Source organism: Dermacentor variabilis, unplaced genomic scaffold (assembly GCF_050947875.1).
Source record: "Dermacentor variabilis isolate Ectoservices unplaced genomic scaffold, ASM5094787v1 scaffold_12, whole genome shotgun sequence".
Classification (NCBI taxonomy): domain Eukaryota; kingdom Metazoa; phylum Arthropoda; class Arachnida; order Ixodida; family Ixodidae; genus Dermacentor; species Dermacentor variabilis.
In genome coordinates, this window is record NW_027460280.1 from 29,410,910 (window position 1) to 29,436,059 (window position 25,150).

Consider the following 25,150-nt stretch of genomic DNA (forward strand, 5'->3'; position numbering starts at 1 on the left):
AGAGACTTAGAGACTGACAAAGAAGCATGAGAACAAGTTAAGGACCGCGTAAAGAGCAATGGAACGAAGATTGCTAGGCATAACATTAAGAGACAGAAAGAGCGGTTTGGATCAGAGGGCAAACGGGTATAGACGATATTCTAATTGACATCAAGAGAAAAAAATGGAGCTGGCAGGTCATGTAATGCGCCGGTTAGATAACCGTTAGGGTTACAGAATGGGTACCAAGAGAAGGAAAGCGCAATCGAGGACGACAAAAGACTAGGTGGAGCGATGAAATTAGGAAATTCGCGGGCGCTAGTTGAAATCGGTTGGCGCAGTGCAGGGGTAATTGGATTTCGCAGGGAGAGGCCTTCGTCCTGCAGTGGACATAAAACAGGCTGCTGCTGCTGCTGCTGCTGCTGCTGCTGCTGCTGCTGCTGCTGCTGCTGATGATGATGATGATGATGAATGTTTCAGAGGACGTTCGTCTAAATGGGCCCTAGTGTAGCAGAAGTAATAGCGCAGGATGTTAAAAAGGATGACGTTGGAACTGAGAAAGTGGAAGATTTGAGGAGCTTTGTTCGGACATATGTGGATAGTTTTGGGGAGAAGCTATAAGAACGACTCATTTGACACAACATGACATGGAACTAACAAAGGAGGTTACCGCCTATCTCCGGGGCAGCTAGACATATATGAAGGCAGAAGTAAAACGGACGCTTCGTCTAGGGGTGATCAAGGAAGCACATAGTGAATATTGCTCCCCTCTAACGCTAGTTGAGGTACCAGGAAAATATCGACGGGCATGCGTGGATTATCGAAAGTTAAATGTCATCACGAAAGACCAAATCTGCCCCTTACCGAATATAGAGGAGAGAGTAGTACTCGTAAGCAGGGCTGCATTTATTTCAACCCTAGACTTAGTGAGGGGATATTGGCAGGTGCCCTTAACAGAACGAGCCAGTCGCTACGCGGCATTTGTAATCCCTTTCGGGGTTTACCAGCCAGTTACCATGAACTTTGGCTTGAAGAACGCGCCGTTCTGTTTTTCAAGGCTTATGGATCAGGTGCTTGAAGGACTAGAATTCGCGCTGCCCTATCTGGATGATGTGGCCGTGTTTTCTAATGACTGGGAGTCTCACTTGCAACATTCACGAAAAGTGCTTGAAAGAATCCGAGGGCCGGGCTTGACAATCAAAGCCGAGAAGTGTCAGTTCGGCCAGGCTCGTGTCACGTATTTGGGGCACGAAATAGGACACGGGAAGCGGGAACCTATCGAAGCCAAAGTGGCGGCCATAGTTAATTTTCCGAGGCCCGTAACAAAAAAGGATGTGCAATCATTTCTGGGAATGGCTGGGTATTATCAGCACTATATTCCAAATCATTCGGATCTTCCCACTCCGCTAACTGACAGCCTCCGGAAGCGTGAATCAGAAGGGGTCACATATGGAGCGCCGATAGGGAAGAGGCTTTCCAGAATCTGAAGAAAGCTTTGTCTTCACGGCCTGTACTTGCCTCGCCAGACTTCTCCAGAGAATTCTTTCTCCAGTGTGACGCCAGCAATCGTAGTTCGTCCTTGCCCAACTAAATGAACGCGGAGAAGAGCATCCTGTGCTGTACCTCTGTCGAAAACTGACACCGTGAGAAGAGGCCTTTAGCACCTCGGAGAAAGAGTGTCTGTGTATAGTATGGGCCATCCAAAAACTAGGATGCTATATTCAAGGCACTAAATTCACGGTCGAGAGCGACCATTGCCCTCTTGCATGGCTGAAGCAAATGTCAGGAAAAAACGGGAGACTACTGATATGGAGTCTCATCTTGCAGGAATGTAACTTCGAGGTCAAGTGTAAGAAAGGGAGCCAGAATAAGAATGCAGGCGGTCTGAGCCGGGGATATTAAGCAACGAACTCGGTAAATGTTTTGGAACGTGTTTTGTACGTATCGCTAGTGTTGTTATTGAGATAGGCAATCTATTTCTGTCTTGTCGAGAGCTGACCACGAGTGGAAACGAGAGAGACAGAGAGGGGTAAAACATTATAAAGCGATACGGGGATCATAGTGTCCAGTAGGCACGTCGCTCCGGCACGTCGACGAGTGTGTGTGTGCGTATTCCCAGGGAGGTGTACACAACGAAGCGAGGACTCGACCCTCGAGCTGCCGTGTGACATCAGCCATCACAAATAGAACGATCCCCGCGGCCGCGGCCGAACATCGACGCCTCGGGCACCCTGACATCTGGTCACCCTCAGGTCGAATCTCTTGGCGGCGGAGGTGTTTGTTACGTCTTAACACCACAAAGCAGCTAATTAGACGTTTAACACAAGTCAAATCACCACCTATCCATCAGCGCCTATCCAGAGGTGAACGCCGCGTGGGCACCGACTCTTGACGGGTCCCACAAAAGGCCCTCACTCCGCCCTTTACCTGTCAGCCTGAGCGAAGGATGAAAAGGAGGGGAACAACGTCGACGACGTGAGACGCGCAAATTGCTTTCTTGCCACATATTCCAAACCAGTCTCTTCGGAGGCGGAGTTACTGCGGGTTATTGCGAGCATGGGTGTGGTATCGCAACGGAATCGACGATGGTGATTTGCTGCTGGACGGTCTTCATATTCCCTAGTCGACTCGCCTAGGGAGGACGACGGTACTAAAAGCGGAGACTTTTCGAGAGTGAGGACAGAGGGTCCTGGTGTGAACTTGGACATTTAACTTGTTCCTACATGAAGCGGGCTTCCATAATTGGAGCCGTGCAACTTAGCTAAATAAACCCCCCTTTTACTTAATTTTCTACAATCTGACGTAGTAGTCGATGGGCTTGGTGGATTTCTTGCCACAACGCCACCCTAGCAGCGACAATCTGGTTGGCAGCGGTGAAATCAAGAAGGCAGTCCTCACGATCTGGAATCGGCGGACCTGGGTACGCGACTCCGGGAGACACGAACTTCGAATATCGATTTGATTGATTACGGGGTTTTACGTGCCAAAACCACTTTCTGATTATGAGGCACGTCGTAGTGGAGCACTCCGGAAAGTTGGACCACCTGAGGGTCTTTAACGTGCACCTAAATCTAAGTACACAGGTGTTCTCGCATTTCGCCCCCTTCGAAATGCGGCCCACGTGGTCGGGATTCGATCCTGCGACCTCGTGCTCAGCAGTCGAACACCATAGCCACTGAGCTACCACAGCGGGTTTCGAAGATCGAGGGAAACTACGGATGGAAGAGCGACTTCTGCGGATCTGGGATCAGCAGACCTCCTCTTCGTGGCTCAGGGAGGGACAGCTGTCGCAGTAACGGCGGGGAGTCTTGGAAGACTGGAGGAATGTGGAAGGAAGAGCAGCAAAAGGCAGTTCCCCCATCTGGGATCGGCGTACCTGGGAACGCGGCTCCGGGAGACACGACCTTCGCAAGCTCAAGTTCGGGTTAGTGCTTGAGCGACTACGTGTTGCCGGACGATGATGACCCATTTAATAATAACTAATAATGAACCCATTTTCCTTTATTTTCTACAACCTGACGTAGTAGTCGATGGGCTTGGTGGATTTCTTGCCCTAAGGCCACCCTAGCCGCGGCAATATATACAACTCCGCTGGTGATCCACTTTCACGAAGTGGAGTGACACGAAATATTTTTTTTTTCGCGCTCGCGTGGTCTTTTTAGCAGTAGATGGCGTCTTCTACGTGGAAAACGGTTATCTGAGGCGTACTGAAGGGATTTAGGTCTGCATGACCGGTGTTTGTGTTGAGGCGTACGGAGCACCCAGCGCTGTGTGCGCGCGCGTGTGTGAGCCTACAATCAGCGTCGGAGATTAATTGCGCATTTCTGAAAATTTGCTTCATGAATGTGACTTTACTGCAATATTCTCTCTAATTCGAATCTATGGTTTAGAAGCAATGCGTATAGTTACGAAAGCTATGACGAGTCTAACAGCGTGAGTCCCGTTCTGCAGCTGTTCTGTTTACTTTGACAAGCGTTCGCATTGTTATCTGTGGATACATTCTGCGACTACCTTGTTTGCTGGACGAGGTTTCCGACCACGAAAAAAAAAGTGTTGGTTAGTAGTAGCAACATACCGCAAAGTGTAAAACACACTCGTTGAGCAGTCGAGCGACCAGCTGAAGACAGCGCGAGCGTCCGAGGCAGTGGTAGATGCTGTGTGTTATAGATCTGTTATTGTGGCGTTAACCAGTGTTTTTCTTTTTTCCTTTGTTTTCGCAAAAGTGGATGAAAAAGTTTTTTTTCTTCGTATTTATTTTTTCCGTCTTGTTTGTTCGTTCCTCTACGACGCACCCAACCGTTTAAAGGAAATTGTGTCCTCACAAATAGACACCGGATTATGTTTATGCAATCCTCATTGGATATTATGCCTTGCGGGGTAAAAAAGGCTATGCCGAAGCTCAAAGCTTATATGTGTCATGCCGGTTTAACAAACGCAGTGAGCGTTGTGTTGAGCAAAGTCATCGACTTCATACAGGAGACTAACATAGACATCGTATAGTGATTTCAGATCTTCTAGACTTGAAATGCGCGAGGACGACGCCGGTAGCTGACGCAAGTGTTTACAAATTTCATGTATACGTACCTTTTCCCAAATGCACCTATAGAGGTGAGGACGCTTTCGGGTTGGGGACAAACACCCCTTTCCAAGCGTCGAGTTCCCGTAATGACGGAGCGCCAGGCCGGGAGCGCGCTTGCACCTATATGTTACCGTTAGGTAGCCGGCGGCATCACTTGGCTCCCACAGCCGCGGCCGACGCTCTTCAACAAGGCCGTCTGTGGTTGGACAAGAGGCGCCCAGAGACCACGCATCCTGGTTACGCCACTGGCCATACAGCATATATGCGTTAAATAAATACTGGGCACAATACTGGGCCGCTGCCGATGCTACTCATGAAAGAACATTCGCCTGGAGAGCTATGATAAACTGACGAGCTATGATTGGCTAATGCTTGGAAACTGATCTATAAAGCAACATCGAGCTGAAATATTTTTAACGAAGCCAGTGGTAAAAAGTGAACGGCATAATAAGAAATAAAAATGAAGAAAAATCTGCGTCTTTTCACTTCACCACCAGGGGCGCCATACACGAGTGCGTGCAGTATTTCTAAGGATCTACATCGACGTCTGCAAGAAGTAGCAGGATGAAATCCGTGGAACCACTGAAAAAGAAGCTTATGCGGCTTTTTATTTGCTTGAAAGTTGAGGTGCCAGAACACGCTGAAACTCCGTAAGGTGTTTCTTTCGCACATAACGCCCTTGTAGCACCCAGAAATAATGCAGAGGTGCAGGGAGGGTGTCTTTCTAACCACTGCACTAATTTTGGAAAATTGCGAAATAAGCACGGGTGCAGAAACGGTGTTTCGATAACCCACACACCCACAAGGGTTCACTTTTTTCGTGTGTTTGTTGTGCAGTAAATCTTGAATTGCCAAGAATGCTGTCACACGGATAATGCGCATGCTATTGGCGACCTGGAAGTACCGGGAGCGCAGCGTGGAAAAAGAACAAAGCAAAGACACGCAAGAGAAGATAAGCTCCGGAGGGTGCACACTTTTTATTGAGTATACCTCAGACGCTGATCAAAAAAGGAGACACAAAAATGGGTAAAGAAACCCTATATGTGCCGCCACTTCTGCGCAAATAGCTGTCAACCGACGCGTGTGTTTGTGTTCCTTCATGTCCTGCATGTTTACGCTGCACGTACTCAGTCTTCGTAGACGTTTGGAAACAGCGTGTACGAGGGGGCATGACCCAAGGGTGGTGTGATTCATCTCATGGGCTCCACAAAATGCTAATTTGTTCTGTACGGAGCTTTTCGTAAAAGATAACTATTACGGAGGCATTTCACGTGCGTGCGATCTACTGTCTCAAAAATTGTCCGGCGCAATATTGTTTAACAATAGGAACATTCGTTTTACCTCGACAGCAGAGACCACGACGTAGCCGCTGCCACAAGATGTGAAACGGCGTTTCACCGCTGAGACATTCTGTGTATGCCAGCTGTGTGCAAAGCACATGTCCCCTGCAGGACGTCGCTGCCGATTTCTGACCGTGGCATGTGGTATTTCAGTTAATAATGTAAGCAAACACCAAACACAAACAATAAGCAAACGCAAATAAACGTGAAATTAGTCTGAAAATACAGCCCATACGTCATGCAGGCGCCGAGTTAACGCGGCTATATATAACGGTGCGTATACCTTGTTTTGCATCGTACAATGAGCGGGATTAGAATTTTACGACCACTGATGTGTTTAACAAACTGTAATTGATGCATGCCAAATTAAAGAGTTGTATATTATAATAAATTATCCCAAACTTGACAGTCAAAATCTAAGAAAAATTAAGAAAAATGTGAGGCTCGGCCCATTCCGCGAGGCTCATGAGAGCTATATAGATTTCCATCGCCAGATCAAATAGTGAAAGCTGGGACCTATTGTTGATCGTTAGTTTGCTTTCCTGTATGCAAGGTGATCATTTTTAAGTTTTATGGAATTTAAAGAAATAGCCTGTTGCAGATAACGTAATCCTAGTTTTTGAACTGGATTATTACGAGGCGGAAGTTACATATTCAACTAATTACCAAAAATCGCTAATTATGTTTTGAATTAATTACTTTATGACTTTACGGCTTTATGACTTTACGAATTGTAACCGGTGAGTTGCAAATCGTATCCACTTGTAACGAATTTCCAAAATGGTGCCAGCTTGGAGATATGCGCCATCAAACTTGCCCTAAAAATGCACTGCTGTTCCACTTTATTCTTTAACAAAACGTTGTTATGTATTGAACCACAAACGTAACTGGAACCCCCATGTATTTCGTTCCACACTTCGGGAAATATCTCGAAACTAGTGTTATCCTCGAAATACTTTCAGACGGATAAGTCTTGCAAGCTCACCGGCTACAATTTGTAAACTGCAATATGTGCCGTGAAGTAATTGAGAAATTAATTGCATTTTTGTTAATTATTTCAACATGAGTTTCGACTTCTCGTGCTAGTAATGCCCGCCTCTTCGAATAATCAAGCTCAAGGATTATGCTATATATCTGCCGCAGGCGATTTTTAAAAGTTCTGTAAAACTTTAAAAAATGATCGCCCTGTATATAGCGGAAAGTATCTGAAGGCCACCGCAGACAAAGGAAGTAACACATGTGGGGGAAGTGCGCCGCCTCGTTTCTCAACGCGTTGCTCCTCGCGGGCTTGCGAGCGGCGCGCATATGGGACTGCGTGCAGCTGGCAGAGCCAGCCGGCGTAACTTTTGTTCTGTCCCTTTCTGCTCCCGATGTTTTACATAAGGGCGGTTATCGTCTAAAGCCCTCCTCAGCATTGTTTATTGTTTTAGTAACATGACTATATATATAACAGCGTACAAAGATCGCTGAAATGAAGCTGGACGAAGACGACGATAGGGCGCCGCTGGCATTGTTTTTGAACCATGCACCAACAATGATAAACTAGCCTGGCCGGAGGACAATAAAGAAAATAATTAGCGTCGTCTATACGACAATATATAGCGAGCAGACTGCGCTTTAGGCAATGACACGCGTGTCGTGTTAACAAGGCGCACATCACGAAAGAATGCGCCCAAGCAGCTGGCGGGTTCTCGTCGCTTTCGTTAAGTAAACGCTCGGCTGTCTCTGCACGCGGGTAGTCCAGATAAAGGAGCGCTTTTCTTTATCCACAACGCCTGCCATCTATAGCCTGTCCAGCTGCCTCTTCCTCCATGGAGGTAGGTGTGAGCCGCGGCACACGTGCACAATATTTTCCTCCATGGGAGGCAGCAGTAGTTGACCACCTGGCCCGCCGCTGGCCTATCTTTTTCTCTGAATCTATCGCACCGTGCGATGTAAAGCAGGTGCAAACGCCTTTTTCTTTTTCTTCAGGTTCCTGTCTTATGTCACATTCTTATCGGCTCTGGCAAGTTTTCAAACATCACTCACGACAGCAGACCGAATGGACGTCATGCATGCCGAGGCCACGGCAGGACATCGAAACATCCCTAACTGGATGGAAGATTCCGCGTTAGATACGAAAATACACACTTCACACGCAGAAACCCAGGACCTATCAGTCTGTTCGGCCCACTGCCGTAAATTGCGCGGCGCGCCGAGATGTTCCATCGCCACCCCTACCGATAAATTGAGAAGCATCTTCTGTATGGCTGCACTTCTTGCTCTTGTTCAGGGAGCGCAGCTTTTTTTTTGTATTCGTTTTACAGATGGTGCGCGCGCGTTCTACACCCTCTTTTGAAAGAGTCTATACACCGAGCTCTCGGCTAGTTCACGACTGGCCTGCACTCGCCAAAGTGCAGCAACATGTCCGCGCAGCAACCGATGTTTCGAGCAGACAACTGCGGCCAGCTTGTGGTGATGTGCCAGCGGCGTTCAGCGAAATATTTTTTTGCTGTATACAACGCCAACTGCTTGTTTCTAAGACAAGGAAACGGTTATATGTTTACGAAGCGGCAGGCGAGTAAAATTATTTAGGCGTCGCAAAGAAATATGCATGTAGCGAGTTCTATCAAACATCTTTAATCCTGCTTCCCGCCGTTGTCAATACTGCTATAGGGCTCAATCCCCAAAAACACTTCTGGTGTAAAGAATTAATTTTTCCTTTTTCTCTGTGGGATCACTGCAGATGGTTAGACTTTCACGCTTCTCTTCGGTCATGGAGCCACAAGTAGCTGCAGAACAGCAAGCAGACGTGGTGGCGTCCAAGCGAACGCCCGTAGCAGGCGTTTATCCAGGATCTCCTTAGGGAGGGGGCTACCAAAACCTCGGGGTACACGGGGATATTATATATATATATATATATATATATATATATATATATATATATATATATATATATATATATATATATATATATATATATATATATATATATATAGAGAGAGAGAGAGAGAGAGAGAGAGAGAGAGAGAGAGAGAGAGAGAGAGAATTATTATGCACTTCTTCCTTATCTGTATACTGCCATCCCTTATTAGATTGGGTAAACTTTATTAAAGGTCCTGCAGGACGCGCGTCAGCGCGCAGCGGGCTTCGTAGGGTCTTCTCCCACATGTCCGAGATAGTATGTCCTTCACTCTTATTCGCGTGTGTGTGCGTCCACCATAATAGTGGGCTGCGCTATGTCTTCGCCGAGTCCCTCAGTGCGAATAAAATGCTGTATGCACTTCTGCCCCAATTTGTGTAGTATATTGCGGTAGAAATGACCAAATGGGCTATATAATGGTTAATGAACGTGAAAGCATCGGCTAGTTGGTTATTCATATTCAGGCCGGAACAGCTCTAAAGACATGAACACAGGTGAGGCACATGGAAAACGACACGCTGCGCTGTCTACCAATATCAACTGATTTATTATTTCGACGGAAAAACATTTAAATACGATAGAGCGGGTCGTCAAAGGCATACAAAAAAAAATGAACATAAAAGAAAAGGCAGGGGCTTGTTATCCTTACACAATGGTACATGCATGCGTGCTGTAAATGCGCCTGGTCAGAGGTTAGCAGATAAATATGCCTTTTCCTTGTCGATATCAAAACAGGCAGCACACTCACTCGTTTCTCTTTCAATACTGATATTCTATGTGCTACGATTATTTCCCGGGCCATTTGGCTGCGGTTTTTTGCCAACACTTGACATTTTCCGAGTTTAGGCAACCACACTTCTTACAGTCTACTCTCGCGCTACGTGTGAGCCACAACGTGAAAGCGCGTGGGAAAGCGCCTTGTGTAGCCCATAACAAGCGCGACACCAAGATGGCCACTGACTGCCTTTTCCACGTTGTAATGCCACTGGGTTTGCCACTGGGTATGTGCCCTAGGACCGCCGAGTACGTGCCCCTAGTGCCACTGGGTTTTAGTGCGCTTTCAACTGATATTTTGTCACATTAGAAACATTCTTACTTATTATAAGCACCATATAGCATATAATCTCTACATAACCATTCGATTCCCACAAGTTACATTATCCATACTTCACATTTCGTAGGCGCCACCTATACAATGGAGTCTGCCAAATATTTTTGCCTGTCCTTACGTTCCATCCGGAATTTAGCCATACCTCCTGCAAAGGAGTGGGAGCTCGTTCAGAAAATTTTTCGGGGGGTGTCTGGCTCGTAATGGGTGGTGGAGCCTGCTAAGTTAGACAGCCTTCACTCGCGGCGGAAGTGAAGCTGGCATTAAACACTCGTCATACTTGGGTCGATCCCGAAGATAGTGCAATGCCGGGCCGACCCGCGGCGGAGGTGAAGCAGGCGTTAAACACTCCCCATACGTGAGCCGATTCCAAAGATTGTACAATGCCGGGCTGATCTGCGGCGGACGTGAAGCAGGCGTTAAACACTTCTCATACGTGAGCCGATCCCAAAGATAGTGCAGTGCCGAGCCGACCCGCGGCGGAGGTGCAGTTCGCCATTAAGGGGCCCGCGTACACAGCTTCGCCGGTCATCCTTCTTCACAGAGGCGAAGGGCACTGAGTTTTTAAATAATATCACGCAGGCGCAGGTCACACTGCGTGTCAGCTGCCTTGTAGCGGCGAGGGGCGGAGGGATCGGCGACAGTATGCGCGGGCGCGCGAGGCGATTTCCAGTTCGAATGTATTCTGCTGCCCTGTCCGCTTCAGGATTGCAGGGTACAGTCTTAGGCGCATACTGTTCGTAGTTGAGTAGTGAAACTATTGAAGTGCGATTTTTGCTAATAAGCTATGTTCAAGTATGCAATATTTGCTTTGCGGCTCAAATTATACTAGAAAAGTTAGTGCGCGCTCATAAACCCCCATTTAAGGTGTTTCCGTGACGTTATCTAATACGTGGTTCTGTTTTCGTAGCTCTGAAGAAATCCTGGCCTTGAAATATAGATAGCTTAAATTCCACGCGCCGTCACGGACGCAGCTTTTCACCGAGCTAGTACCCAATCGTGGCAGCCACAATGACGTCAGATCACCATATCAGCTCCGATTACATTGTTTTGCTTTTTGACAGTGACCGCTTTTCACTAGATTAACACTGCTATCAAATTTAGCTCGGTACAAGACGCGCAGTGGCGTGTCAACTACTTCTCGAGTGAGGGGTGGGGGGTGCAAGCCGAGATCTGACGACCTCCTCTCTATGAACACACACACACACACACACACACACACACACACACACACACACACACACACACACACACACACACACATATATATATATATATATATATATATATATATATATATATATATATATATATATATATATATATATATATATAAGAGCCTGGAAATATGTCTGTCAGTGTTTATATTTCACTGACAGACCGCACAGGTATTTGAATTTGCATTTGTTTCTTGCAACTGTATAAAATCTCAAGATGATACAGCGACAAAAGGCAATGAGTGCCCGACAGCAGGGGCGTAGCAAGGGGGGGGGGGGCTTATGGGGCTTCAGCCCCCCCCCTCCCGAAATTTTTTCGTGCTGTCGATGCACCGTCGACCAAAGCAACTCCCGGCACCGGAAATCATTTTTGATTTTGTCTAGAATGTCTTTTTCACGCTCGAAAGGACATTTCACCGCGAACATTGCGAACTTGGGCTGGATTTCGCGGCAACGCCCATGCACCGGGAGTTACATAACGCAAGCAGCCCCATCCGAGCACTATAAGTTTCACGGGCGTTTTGACGGCGAACGGGCTCGCCGCGGAAACGCGCGGAGGCCACGAAATCTACGGAGCGCACGGATGTCAATTCCGGAAATTTATGGCTATAAAGTTCTCATAAACTTTTGATATGAAAGGTGCATTGACATTTCCAAAGTTGTGCTTCAGATATTCAATTGCGGAAGTTTGTAGGTTTAATGTTATTATAAATATTTGACGCCAAAGGTGCATTGACTTTTCTAAAGTCTTAGATCGGAACATACAACGAGACAAGCCAAGTCAACACACTATCAGACAAGTTCACAAAGCACGCAGCGAGGTCCGATGAGACGAAGCGTTGTGGTGATTTATTTGTGCCGTCATGTCGTATAAAAAAATATTCCCATTTTTTTTCACCTACGCCAAATCATTCATGTCAAGACACTAAAGCCAGCCAGGGTAACCACGTTCTTATTTTTTTCTACTTTGACTTCTATTCGCGAGGACACATTGAGCATCTTCAATTTTTTTATTCTCGCTACCCTACCCGCGGCGTGCCAGAGCCAGCCAGAGCGCATGCGTTTTTCTCGTGTTGCCCCGACCACCGCGCGGCGCACTTCGGTACGGTGGCTGCGCGTTTGGCTTTCTCTGGCCGAACTTCGGACGCTTTCTGGCTAGCAGACGAGAAAAAGAAACAATGGTCGCTCACCGTCATCACTGTGAGGACTCGGCGGATTGCACCGCGTTCGCTTGAGCGCAACCTCTCCGGAAAGCCGGAGAGGTTGCGTAGTGCGGTATCCTCGCCGGTGTAGGATACCGAGCACTACGCGTATGGTTCTCGGTGGACCAAGCGTCTTTGTTTTCTTCGATATTATTACATCTAATAGTGCGATATTCGTACTATTAGATGCTATTCACAGAATATTGATATTATTTTTCATTGTTGAGTTACATAGTTTTAAACGTGATAGTTTCGTTTTCTGGAAATTTGCTATTTTTGCCAATTTTTAATAAAGAATTGACAACCTAAATGAAAAATTCGAAACCAGAAGTCAGTAGAATTCAAGTTTTACTTTGTATACAATAAACCTCATCAAATTTGGTGCAGTGGTTGCCGAGAAAAACGAATTCAAATTCTACATGTATGTACAGGAGAGCCCGAGCTAAAGCTTCCTCTTAAAGGGACACTAAAGGTTAATATTAAGTCAACGTGGACTGTTGAAATACAACCCCGGAAGCCTCGAAACGCATGTTTCGTGCGAAGAAGAGACTTATTTTAAGAGAAAATGCGTTCTGAAGCGTCCGCGTACCTCTAGCGCAGTTCAAATCACCCGCCCTCCAATCGAGGAGTATTGACGTCATGGTCTCATAGTGACGTTGCGCCGTCGGTGAGTAAAACGACTCCCGCAGACGGCGCTGCGGCTTTTCTGCACAAAACGCAAACGCGCGGCCAGAAACAGAGCCGAGACAGAGCCGACAGTAGCGCGAAAGCGGAACTGTGGTGGCTAGCGGAAGGCAAAGCGCACGACAATGAGCTGATTCTTTATTTTATGACGCCAACTTCGACGCTCGTTGCAATGGATGACCCTGACAACGACACATTAGCTCGCGCTGGGCTCGAGTTCAGCGATTTAAGCACTGATGAACGTGAGCTGCTGTTGAGGGCTCGCGCTGCCGGCGTCGTTGCGTACTACTACGACAACGATCTGCTTTGAAAGGCACTTCACGCGACTTCAGTAAGTCGGCGTTGAACTCGTAATCCTCTGGAGGAAAGTACAGCGAGCAACTACGTGATTTCTCGGCTCTTTGTCAGCGCGCTGTGGCAGAGGTACGGCACTTAACCACTTCGAACAGAGAGGTTCAGTCGTTGGCACACAGTGATAAGTAACATTGGATTCGCCGCTGCAACTGCCCTTGGCCAAGTTCCGCGGACCGTTCGCGCATCCCAGGACATCACATGGACGTGGCATTATCGCTGCTTGTTCCAAATGCAAGTTTCGCGAGCCAGCAGGACCACCGCAGCACGACGCGATAAAGAAACAACTGAAACTCCAAAGCGTGCTGCGCAAAGTCGAGCGCGCAGAGTCGAGCGAAAACGAAACCTTTCGATCACCCATACTATTCAAGGGTAACGTCAAAATATTTTTTTTAGAATCGAATAGAAGTAGACAAGTAGCATTTTCTTCCGTCTTATAATCTAATGAAATTATCTTCTTAATACGAGTAGTTGAGTACTAGAGACATAAATTATGATGAGGAGTGCTTTCGTCATCGGACTAGTACCGGAATGTCGCTGGGGGGTCTCAAATCGTGTCATGCATTTACCTCAATTTCTCGGTTACTAAAGCTCTGTTTGCGATTATATTGACGCCTTAGACGTTCTAGAGCATTGCTTTATCACTTTAACTTGACTTTCTGGTAACCTTTAGTGTCCCTTTAAGGAGGAGGCCAAGCTGCATCGTGAGCGCCCCCCCCCCCCATCCCCCCAAAAGAAATTTATGGCTACGCCACTGCCAGACAAAAATCCCTGACCCCGCACAGTATCAGCATACAGCGCACATAAAATATTACATTGGCTACAAACAAGTTTAATAATTAAACAAAGAATTGTACATCCTGCTTAAGTCTACAGGATAAGTTTATAATCGTATTTCCGAGGGTATACACAACGAAGTACAATCTACATAAATTACTTGCAATATTCATAAAAAAAGTCAGCAGATGTGTGCGACCTTGGAGAATTACAACACGATTTCTAGCAATAAATGTTTCAGTTTCCTGTAATTATGTCGCATACTTTGTGGGGTTCTCATCCGTGCTCTTGGTCGACAAAGGAACGACAACACAGTAGGGAAAACAATCGCAAGGGCATTTATAGCACTTTTCATAGATCAGTGGCTCCTAGCCGAGTTGCTATCCACAAAACATGCCGATGGGCGCGCAACAAATCGCGGAAGTCCGACTCACCGCGACCGGATAACGAGGGAATATGGTAGTTCGCGCGTACGGTCACGCGAACTGTGGCGCGTTCGAACGATCGTGTTCGTCCATTCCCGAGTAGGCTTCACGAGACGGTCTCGCAGAAGCATGGATCGGCGCACGCGCAGAACACCCGCACCACTTTCCGAACACGAGCCAAAGAGGAAGAGCCTAACCGCAACTTTTCCAAATCTTGTCTCTCTCAATAAATTCTATCCACTGTTATGCAGATCGTTGCCCTGGCTGTGGCAGCTCGCCCACAATCTTCCACGTCACGATTGAGTGCACTGCAAACCTCTTTCCTCCCTTGCCAACTCTCCTTCACCCCCTACGCAACAAAGAGCTGTGGGACGATGCCCTCCGCGACGGACCTCCCGAGGTCCTCCGAGATGTGACACAACGGGCTCGAAACATCGCCGGAATCATCTTAGGGACCCTAGACTGAGGGTTCCTCCCACACTGCTCTCGTCATTCAAATATTATTAATAAAGATGTTTTCTTTTCTCTCTCTCTCTCTCTCTCTCTCCTTTTCGCGGCCAAGTAACCCCGCTGTTATGTGGCGTTAGCAGATAAAGCCCCTTAAACTTCGTAAAATAGTGCCCCGCTTTGAAGAATGCCGCCTCCTCCTCGCGCGCTCTGGCCGAGGCCGACGCAGCGTCGCTATTGGCCGAATAACATCACGTGGGCGCTCGCGCCGTGCATCAGCGCCATTTTTGCTCGAGAAGAGTCTACGGAGTGGCGAGGAGCGCATGTTGGCGCCGTTGCTACGCTCGAGCAGTGTAGGCGGCGCCACGGTCGAGGAGGGAGCGTGAAAGAGAGGAGAAACGAGGAGGAGGAGAGTGTCACTACTTTACGAAGTTTATGGGGTTTTATTAGCAGAGCCACACTCCGGCCATCTCTCGCAATGCGCTTCAACCACACCGACTGCCGCGGGCACCAAGCCATGGTGTCTTCTCTCCCTACCACACACAATTTTCGCTAGATTTGATAGGGTTGAGTTCACCGTTCTCACGGGACAGCGTGATAAATTCTACTTTGTTCGGAGAACACATTCATAAAGCTCCGGATCGTTTGCATGCGTAATTTACTCCAAATGTCATCATCAGTCCCCAGTCTTTGAAGTTTACCGGCATATTGCCTATAACGCGCCCTTTATTTTCGTCAAATATGAACAGTGTCTTGTTTAGTTCACCGGGACATCGCTGAAACGAACTAGGAACGTTTTAAGACGTATGAAAATAGAGGGGGTGGGGGGGGGGCACATTAATTATTCGCCACGCTTCTAACTATACCAGGAAAATACAAATTTTATTGCACATTGCACTTACCATGACCCATCTCCCCTTTCCACGAAATATAAACCTGTTGTAACCTTCAGTTATGTAGGGACACTGGGAAGCATAGCTGATAGCTGCCATATCACACGCTCCGACACTTGAATATGAATGTTTTTTTTACAAAGGCTTTGCTTGATCTAGCCGCATTTAAGTTCGCATAGGGAGTTTCTAGCATACCACAAATTTTCGATAGATTTGGTCTTGGTGGCGTTCATAGATATGCCAGGGCAGCGGGCTCAGTTCTGCCCCGCTCGTTATAGACTCGCTCATAATGCCCTAGAGTGCTTGCATGCGTGATTTAGTGCCAAAGCCCGGCGGACTTGATTTCTTTTTTCTTCGCTTGGGTTTGCCACGCGGCATAACGTCAGTATGAAACTAAATGAAAGCCCCAATTATCCGGCTATTTTGAATTTTACTTACACATCACCCATTACCTGGTCCTTAGAGTCAGCAAACATGAAGAAGCTGCCTCCTTTAGTTCAGTGAGGACACCTATAGTATATCACGCATAAAAAAGTAAAGAGGGTTCAATAACTATCCATAACGCTTTTAATTAAGCCAGAAACATTAAAGCTTTGCGACACATTGCACCTAAAACGCGGCCTATTCCTTAAAAGTATGAATTATCTGAGACGCAATGTTCTTTTGAGATATTGGGAAACCTAGCTAATAAAAGCAGCGTGATACTTTCGAATACTTGTTATTTTTTTAAAGCTGTATTTGATCAATACACATTTACCATAGCACATAAACTTGGCGTATAAATTGTTCCCCCTACGTTCGCAAAATGACCTCAGTTGTAGTTTTAATTATATGCGAGCGCAGCCGTCGAAGTTTTACAACGCTCGTAAAACAGACTAATAACGCTATGGGCCACTTGCATACGTATTCTACTAGAGAAGGCGCATTTAACCCACCCGTTCGGAACATTGCCTACATATTAGCCATACAGTGCCCTTAATTTTCCCCAGATAAAAGCAAGACACCTTGTTTGGCTCACCGAGGACACTGGAGAAATAAACTACGATGATGCACTAAGATGCACTAGACAAATACACGAAAACAGATGGAAGAACGAGGGTATAGCAATTATCTGCAACACTTGCATTTACAGAAAGAAAGTGAAAGTTTTGCAACGCCTTGCCCTTATAATTGCCCATATTTTCACGGAATTGCAAATCCGTATCTCGTGCACTTATTTTAGGAGTTAAGGAAACATTTCGACTATCGGCAGTATGACACCCTGGAACGCTTCAGTGACTGGCATTCTACAGAGGCTGTAATGAACCTACACAGAATGAACATGTATCGCTTGTCACTCAGAAAGTTGCTTCATACATCAAATGAATATGAACGCCGTGGCCGGTATAGTTTAACACGTATACTGTGGAGAAACAACTAAATACCTTGCATAACGCATAAAAATTGGCAGAAAGTGAGTATTCAGCAATTGTTTTCAGAGCACATGAGCAACCCACATAGTTCACATTTTCGGTACACGTCACCAAAAAGTGGCCCTCATTTCTTCAAAATACGAAATACCTGCTGTTCTTGTTCCTGCCGGAAAACAAGTAATCGTGTAGCTCTTATTGAGAAACAGCCTCAAAATGAAATCGATGAAATGAGAAATCACACATGCCTTTAGAAAAAAGTCAAGTCAGTGTTCTATTGGTATTGAAATGGCTCTATACACGTTCGACCAAGGTCAATTTCACGAACATATCTACGATAAGTCGTGATTACACAACGAAATTCGACAGTTAGATCTGTAAGAGGTTTGATTAGATTTTTTGATGGTGATAAGATATTGAGACTGCAGCGTATCTCTGGACGGAGATTCAATACCAGCATTTGAGAATCCTACGATTTCATGCCGTAAGGCACACCAATCGGTGGGCGCGGCTGATTATTATCCGGACCTCCCCCCTCGCCGGCAGGTTAAATATAGCAAGCTGATTGTGATTTCAAATTCGGTTATAACGGCCCCCATAAAACTGAACATGATGTAAGTAGCGCAAGCTGTAATTTGTTAGGGTGGGAACTGCCCAGCGCCAGGCCTTTTCCGCAAGCGAGTGTGTATGGTGAATCCCGCGCGTCGACCGCTACAGAGTCTCCAAGTATATGCAAAAGAGTCCTTTCTGGCCAAGCAGGGGCACCTAGTAAAGCACTACTTAAGCGGCTACTCTATTAAGAAAGAAAATTTAGCTTCAGCTGTAGGTGAAAAAAAAAACGTTTAAGAAATGTTTAAAAATTTTTTGACAAACCTATTTTGGTTGGCGTTCTGTATTTTATTCCTATTATGCCGTTACTTCCCGACCAGACGAGATTTTGTCTATTTTTTTGTTCAGCTGTAGTTTTGTTGGACTTTGCAGCGTGCGGCCGAAAGTGCCCGCTTACAAAAGTGTCTGCGCGAGGGTGGGGGATGGAATGGCAAACTTCGCCCCAACACTTGTGACAGCGGGAGGGAGGCAGTGCCCCCCCTCCTCCCCCCGTAAATAGGTCGTTGAAGACGTGCCTGTTGTGTTGTCGCGCTGTTATACTTTTCTTGTTTACGCAGCTTCTAGATGCATACAGGGTGTCCTAAATCTCATGCACCAAGCAAATGTCACGTAGCTGGACAGAACCACGGTAATGTTTGCCGCCGCTTGGAGATACTCAGACAATTTTTTTGCATTCCGCCTAATTACATAATTAGTCTAAATAATTCATCAACTTATCAAAAATTATAATTAGATAAAAGGCGTCGATGAGAAAATTGTAGAGTAACACGAAAAACTCTCGATACACCTTTCTGTTGCTCCATATGAGTCCTACATAAAAGTGTTTTTCCGAGCATGAAAAAAATCTGCGAATACATGTAAAGTGCCTCAAGCGGCCAGTCGCGCAGAAATTTTGCGTGTATTCGCGGGCATGTGCAGCGTGGCTGCTGGTGCTAGCGCGCCAAGTAGACCGGCAGCGTTTGACAGTGCTTTTGGTTGCTCGGAACAGACGCTGAATCGACGCAGCTTCCACGTGCGTCGCGTTTGCCCAGACGCGGAAGGAACAAGCCGCAAAATAAGTGAACCTTTACACTCAGTGGTGTCTTCCGTCTTATTTAAAAGTTGCTAATAAGGTGTTTACGTTTTCTCTTCCCCAGCCTAATCTGACATGGATTAAAACGCGAGGCTCATTTCAGAAACGCACTCACTTGTGCGCGCTTTTGCCTCCGTAACTTTCCCTTCATAGCCACAGAAAGTTGTCCGCGTACGTACCCACGTCTTCGCATTCCGCGGCGCCGTCTTCCCATTTACTTTCTGGGGTAACGTGTGTGCGTGCGTGCGTGTGTGCGTGCGTGCGTGCGTGCGTGCGTGCGTGTTTGTGTGTGTGTGTGTGTGTGTGTGTGTGTGTGTGTGTGTGTGTGTGTGTGTGTGTGTGTGTGTGTGTGTGTTGTGTGTGTGTGTGTGTGTGTGTGTGTGTGTGTGTGTGTGTGTGTGTGTGTGTGTGTGTGTGTGTGTGTGTGTGTGTGTGTGTGTGTGTGTGTGTGTGTGTGTGTGTGTGTGAAGTAGTTCTTTGAATTCAGTGTTTAGAAATTCAAAGAAGTGCAGCCGCATGCAGAAAAGCAAAGACAATCATTTAATTTCGAATGAAATAATGGAATGACCGGCGAAAGTAATACTCTGGATGCAATGCACTACAAACCACGCCAAAATATTTGTTGATATTTGTTGTTGATATATTTGTTGATGTTGACGTACGTAGCCTACAAGATACCCCTGACATGCGGGGCTGATTACGTGGGCCAAACAGGCAGGTGCGTAAATGATCGAAAAACAACCGGGCACCTCGCCACACATTGCGCTTCATGCAAGTGCAAGCCTATATATTCCCTGGGACGGTGATCCTTCTAAAAAGTAGAAACAAAAAGAGAAGTCGTGGAAGCTTACAACATCAAAGTGGCCCCACACCGCTCATCATCACTGACAATAGAGGGCGCAGCTGGTAGACTAGGAAGAGGGGCCTTGGAGGGGCTTTAGGGGGAAGAGCATCTATGCGCAAGGCTATATGTATGTCTCGTTTTCTAAAAAATAAAACAGTTGATAGCTTGCGCTCAGGTGTCGTGTGTCGTGGGAGGCACTTGCCTCCCTCCCCCCAACTGTCAGAAGTGGGGGGGAGGCAAAGTATGTCATTTGCACCACCCCCCTCACTTTTGAAAGCGGGCACTTTCGGCTGCACGCGGGAAAGTCAAACAAAGCTACACCTGAAGCTAAATTTTCTTTCCTAATACAGTGACCACATAATGCTTTTCTTTATTACGCATCCACTGCTTTGATAGCGAGGATGGTCTTTTGCACCTTCTCGGGACGCCCTGTAGCGGAGGGCGCGTGGTACTCGCCATACACGGCAAGTACCACGGCGAATATATTAGGATGAAGCCAACTGAACTGCGTGTCCTGTATTTGCAGATTTTGCTGTGCTATGCCACGGACTTCACGGACGCTCCACGAACGGGCCTGGCCAACAGCACTACTGACCATCGTCGCTTGCAGTATGCCACGCAGCTAACCTCGGATATTATCATGTATGGACTGGCGCATGCGTATGGAACGACGACGGCCCCCGCCCCCGCTGTGAAAACGGAGTGTGCTGGCTACTTAAGGGCAGTCGGCACCGAGGTTTTTCGTGGGCACGGCGAATCTATTACGATGAAGCCAACTGAACTGCGTGTCCTGTATTTGCAGGTTAGTAAATTTGGAAAGTGCTTCAAAAGTGACAATAGGTTTATTGTTGTTGTGCCGTGCCCCAAAGCTTGTGTTGATATTGCCATGGCATGCTTGTCGATGTTGCTGATGCTTAGTGGCGATGTAGAGCAAAACCCCGGACCTAAGGTAGAGGATATGCTGCAGGAACTTTTGGACGGGCAAAAAGAAATGAGAGAAGGCATAAAAGGAATTAAGGCTGACCAATCTTCCTTTTCTACTCAACTAGACAAGCTGAACCAAAGAATGCTTGAAGTAGAGAGCACATTGAAAATAGTACCGAGGTATGAGGACAGACTTACCCACCTTGAAACAACCTTGAAGGATATGGCAATCGCCATGGAAGCGCAGCAAGAGAAAATGGCTGACCTGGAAGACCGCAGCCGTAGAGATAATCTTATAGTGTTTGGAATTCCGGAAAGTGAAAATGTGACTGCTGAACAGATTGAAAAGAAAGTGTTAACTGATCTTTTCCTAAAGCGACTTAATGTTAACATAACCACAGTGGAAAGAATACATAGGTTGGGTAGAAAGCAGGAAGGAAAAGTACGCCCAGTTATCATGAGGGTTTTCGACTACAAAGAAAAGGCTGCGGTGTTCAAGAACTGCAGAAAGTTAAAAGGTACCGGTATTTCTGCCTCGGATGATTATTCTATAAACACACTACGAAAGCGGAAACATCTATGGGAAAGCGCGAAAGCAGAAAGGGAACGGGGCCTAAAGGTTCGACTCGTGTATGACAAGATTGTTATCGACAACGAGTTGTAGGCATGGAACGATGCGCAGTCTTGTCGAATAAAAACAAGCAAGAAAAACACAACTGCACGTGAGTCTGAATGACACTGTAGAAACCAAACTCGAGATTTCACACTAGTAAATATTAATGCTCGCAGCCTAGTGAATAAAACCACTAAATTTGAACACCTTTTTCTGTATAACCCCGATATTGTCATTGTGACTGAAACCTGGTTGCGCTCAGTCATAGGCGACAGCAAAATAATGCCCCCCTCTTATCAAGTTATCCGCAAGGATCGTGAAACTCGTGGCGGTGGCGTAGCGATTGAGCTTTTGATGATACGCGAATGTCCCGATAACTAAAGTATTTGGTGTACATCAATGCTGTGTGGCTCTCCTTGCGTAATTGGCGCTGTTTATAGACCTCCTAATGCCCCCCTTGCCTTTCTAAAATCAATTCACGACATTTTGAGTGACAATGTACCTGAAAACACGCGTCTCATTATAGCAGGTGATTTTAACCTTCCAGATATTCGTTGGGATGTGCGGCAGACTGGCTCGGCAGACTTGAAACACTGTGACGCTTTATTTGACATGCGTATTTAGCAGAGATCTTACGCAGGTTGTTAATGAAGCAACTAGAACGGGACCAACCACCCAGTCAGTGCGTGGCCTTGTATTTATAGATAGCAGGATTACTGATTATGCCGTTTCTGTTCACGACGGACTTTAAGACCACAAACTTGTCCTACCGTGCATAAAAAAAGTGTTGCCAGTCAAGCTTCACAGAGAAGCAATTCACGTAAGAAATTTTGCTGCAGCCGATGATGTCAGCATCCTAGATTACCTGGAGATGGCATTGGAGACGTTTGATGAAGCAGCTGAGGTCAATACGTTGTGGAATAAGTTTAAAGGTATTTTCAATTACTGTTTGCATAACTATGTTCTAATGAAGATAAAAAAGTGAAAAAGCGAAATCCTTGGGTGAACCGAGAAATCATTCAGTTAAAGCGGAAATTAAAACATAGAAGGAAAAGTAAAAATAAAGATCATAACGAGATTCGAGATTTTTCGATAATACTAAAGGAAAAATTATCTACTGTGAAAGAACATTACTATTCCCACACTTTATCACGGTTTATGAAAGATTCGCCACAGCGTTTTTGGCGTCACTTTGCTCCATCACGTGAGGATGTGAGGTATGTTACCAGGAATGAATGTATAATTACAGACTTTGCGCAAATCGTTGATACATACAACGAATTTTTCCATTCCGTGTTTGACCCTCCCCTACCATTGCCTGCAGAAATAAGAGAGAAAGTGACTAATGCTCGTTCAGACATTCCAGACATTACCTTAACTGTAGAAGGTATACTTTCACTTCTTTAAGGTCTAGACACGAAAAAGTCTCCTGGCCCAGATGGCATCCCTAATGAATTCTTGATGCGATATGCTGAATGGATAGTGAAGTATTTGCTGATAATTTTCCGCGCGTCTCTTGAACAGCACAATTTACCAAATGATTGGTTAATGGCGCGAGTCGTGCCAGTTCATAAAACTGGGGACAAAGATAGAGTTCAAAATTACAGACCCATTTCAATTACATGTGCTTGCTGCAAGATGTTCGAGCATATCCTATCAAAAAGCTTGTTTAACTATATCGAAAGCTCGAACATATTTATTTCTAACCAGCACGGATTTAGGATCCAATTGTCCACTATCACCCAGCTTGCAGAAACAGTACACGATTTTGACCAGGTAATTAATGAAACAGGTCAGGTGGACGGAATCTGCCTAGATTTATCAAAAGCCTTCGACCACGTTTCACACTCGGATTTGATTGGTAAAGTACTTGATATCGGAGTTAATTTAAATATAGTTAAGTGGATTCTTTCATAGCTTACTAACAGATCGCAGTACGTGGAAGTGAAAGGAAACAAATCGAAAATTCTAAAAGTAACATCAGATGTCTCTCAATTTGTTAGGACCAGTATTGTTTCTATGTTATATTAATGAAATGACAAATGGCCTTAATGATAAGATAATGGTTCGTTTATTTGCAGATGATTGCTTAATATACCCTAAAATCTAGTGTCATGAGGACCAATTAAAATTAGATTCAGCACTAGAATCAATCACCAATTGGTGCAAACGATGGAAAATGAAAATAAATTACGAAAAAACTGTATGCGCGAATAACTATAAGAACAAGAAATGTGTTACATTACAATTACAAGTTAGATGGTAAACCAATAAAACAAGTGAGCCACTTCAAATATTTAGGCATTACGATATCAGATGACTTATCTTGGAAAAAACACATCCCTAATTTATGTGATGCCGCAGAGGTTAAACTTTGGTCACTAAGATGGAGGCTTAAACTTGCTTCCCGAGATGTTAAACTAACTGCATATCTGGCATTGGTACGTCCCGCGATAGAATATGCTAGCATAATATGGGATCTGTTTAAGAAGAATGAAGTAAATAAAATTGAAAAAATACAGAGGCTTGCAGCAAGGTTTATTATGTCAAAATATAGGTACACGGATTCTGTGACTGAGATGCTCACTCACCTAAACTTGCCCGAGCTTTCATTGCGGCGAAAAGTGGCTAGACTAAAATTTATTTAATGAAACATAACCACTTCAATTTCGACACTCAAAGGTACTTACAAAAGAGAACGTCACGGATATCACGGTCCCTTAGGTCTAGCCACGAGGGCCAATATATGCCCATACCCGCAAAGGTTGACTCATTTAAGTACTCCCTCTTTCCTAAAAAGATTGAAGATTGGAATGCGCTACCGCATAGCATAACGGAAATTGATTCTCTAGAACAGTTTGAAAAATCTGTACTGGCCTATTATTCTTCTATGTAACCATCGTCTCACATTATTAGCTTTTTTTGTGAAATATGATAAGCAGCATGTGCAACGTGACATGATTGAAATGATCCTACGGGATATTGAAGTTTCTGATGTTGAAAATATTATTTTGTATGCTTGTAATGTTCGTTGCCTGCTATACAATGCTTATATTCTTGTGTAAAATTGGCACATCTAAGCAGTTGTATTTTCTGGATTGATTCGTGTAGAGCTCTTGTTTGTAGCGATCTTTGAAGCTTATTTTATTACTCCACCCTGTATCGGCCACCCTGTATCGACGCTAGCGTTGCGGACAGCGCTTGGCGATGGGCAGCACCCGCCTTAACAAATAACAGCTTGCGCAACTTGCATCATGCCCAGCTTTTTTTTTGGGACCGCCGTATCCGTATTCGAAAACACAATCAGCTTGCTATCTTTAACCTTCGGGCGAGGTGGAAGTTCGGATGAAGTATTATAATCAGCCGAGCCCAACGACAGGTGTGCCTTATGGCATGAAATCGTTGGTTTATCAAATGCTAGAACTGTTTAGTATCTGCATAAAGATAGCCGACGTAGCGTTGCCGTCTGAGTATCTTATCACCATAAAAATATAATCGAACTTCTTAAAGGTATAACTGCTGAACTTCATTGTGTAATCATGACATATAGTAGGTATGCCCGTGAAAATGACCTTGGCAGAACGTGCCTAGCCATTTCAATACCAACAGAACCCCGAATTGAATTTCTTCTAAAGGCATGTGTCACTTCTGACTGACGATTTAATTTTCAGGCTGTTTATAAATATGAGCTGCACTATTACTTTTTTTGCCGAAAGGAGAAAGAACAGCAGATATTTCGTACCTTGAAAAAATGAGGACCACTTTTTGGTGACGT

At 45.6% G+C, this 25,150-nt stretch overlaps 1 protein-coding gene across 1 annotated transcript in view; it reads left to right on the forward strand.

Annotated features, from left to right (window-relative positions):
* The first annotated feature begins 7,620 nt into the window (after positions 1-7,620).
* LOC142566300 (uncharacterized) overlaps positions 7,621-25,150 on the forward strand; it is a 60,645-nt gene continuing 43,115 nt past the window's right edge. The window contains exons 1-2 of the mRNA XM_075677208.1: positions 7,621-7,715; positions 20,365-20,640. Coding sequence (XP_075533323.1) covers positions 7,710-7,715; positions 20,365-20,640 — 282 coding nt within the window. The 5' untranslated portion in view covers positions 7,621-7,709. The remainder of the gene's footprint in view (positions 7,716-20,364; positions 20,641-25,150) is intronic.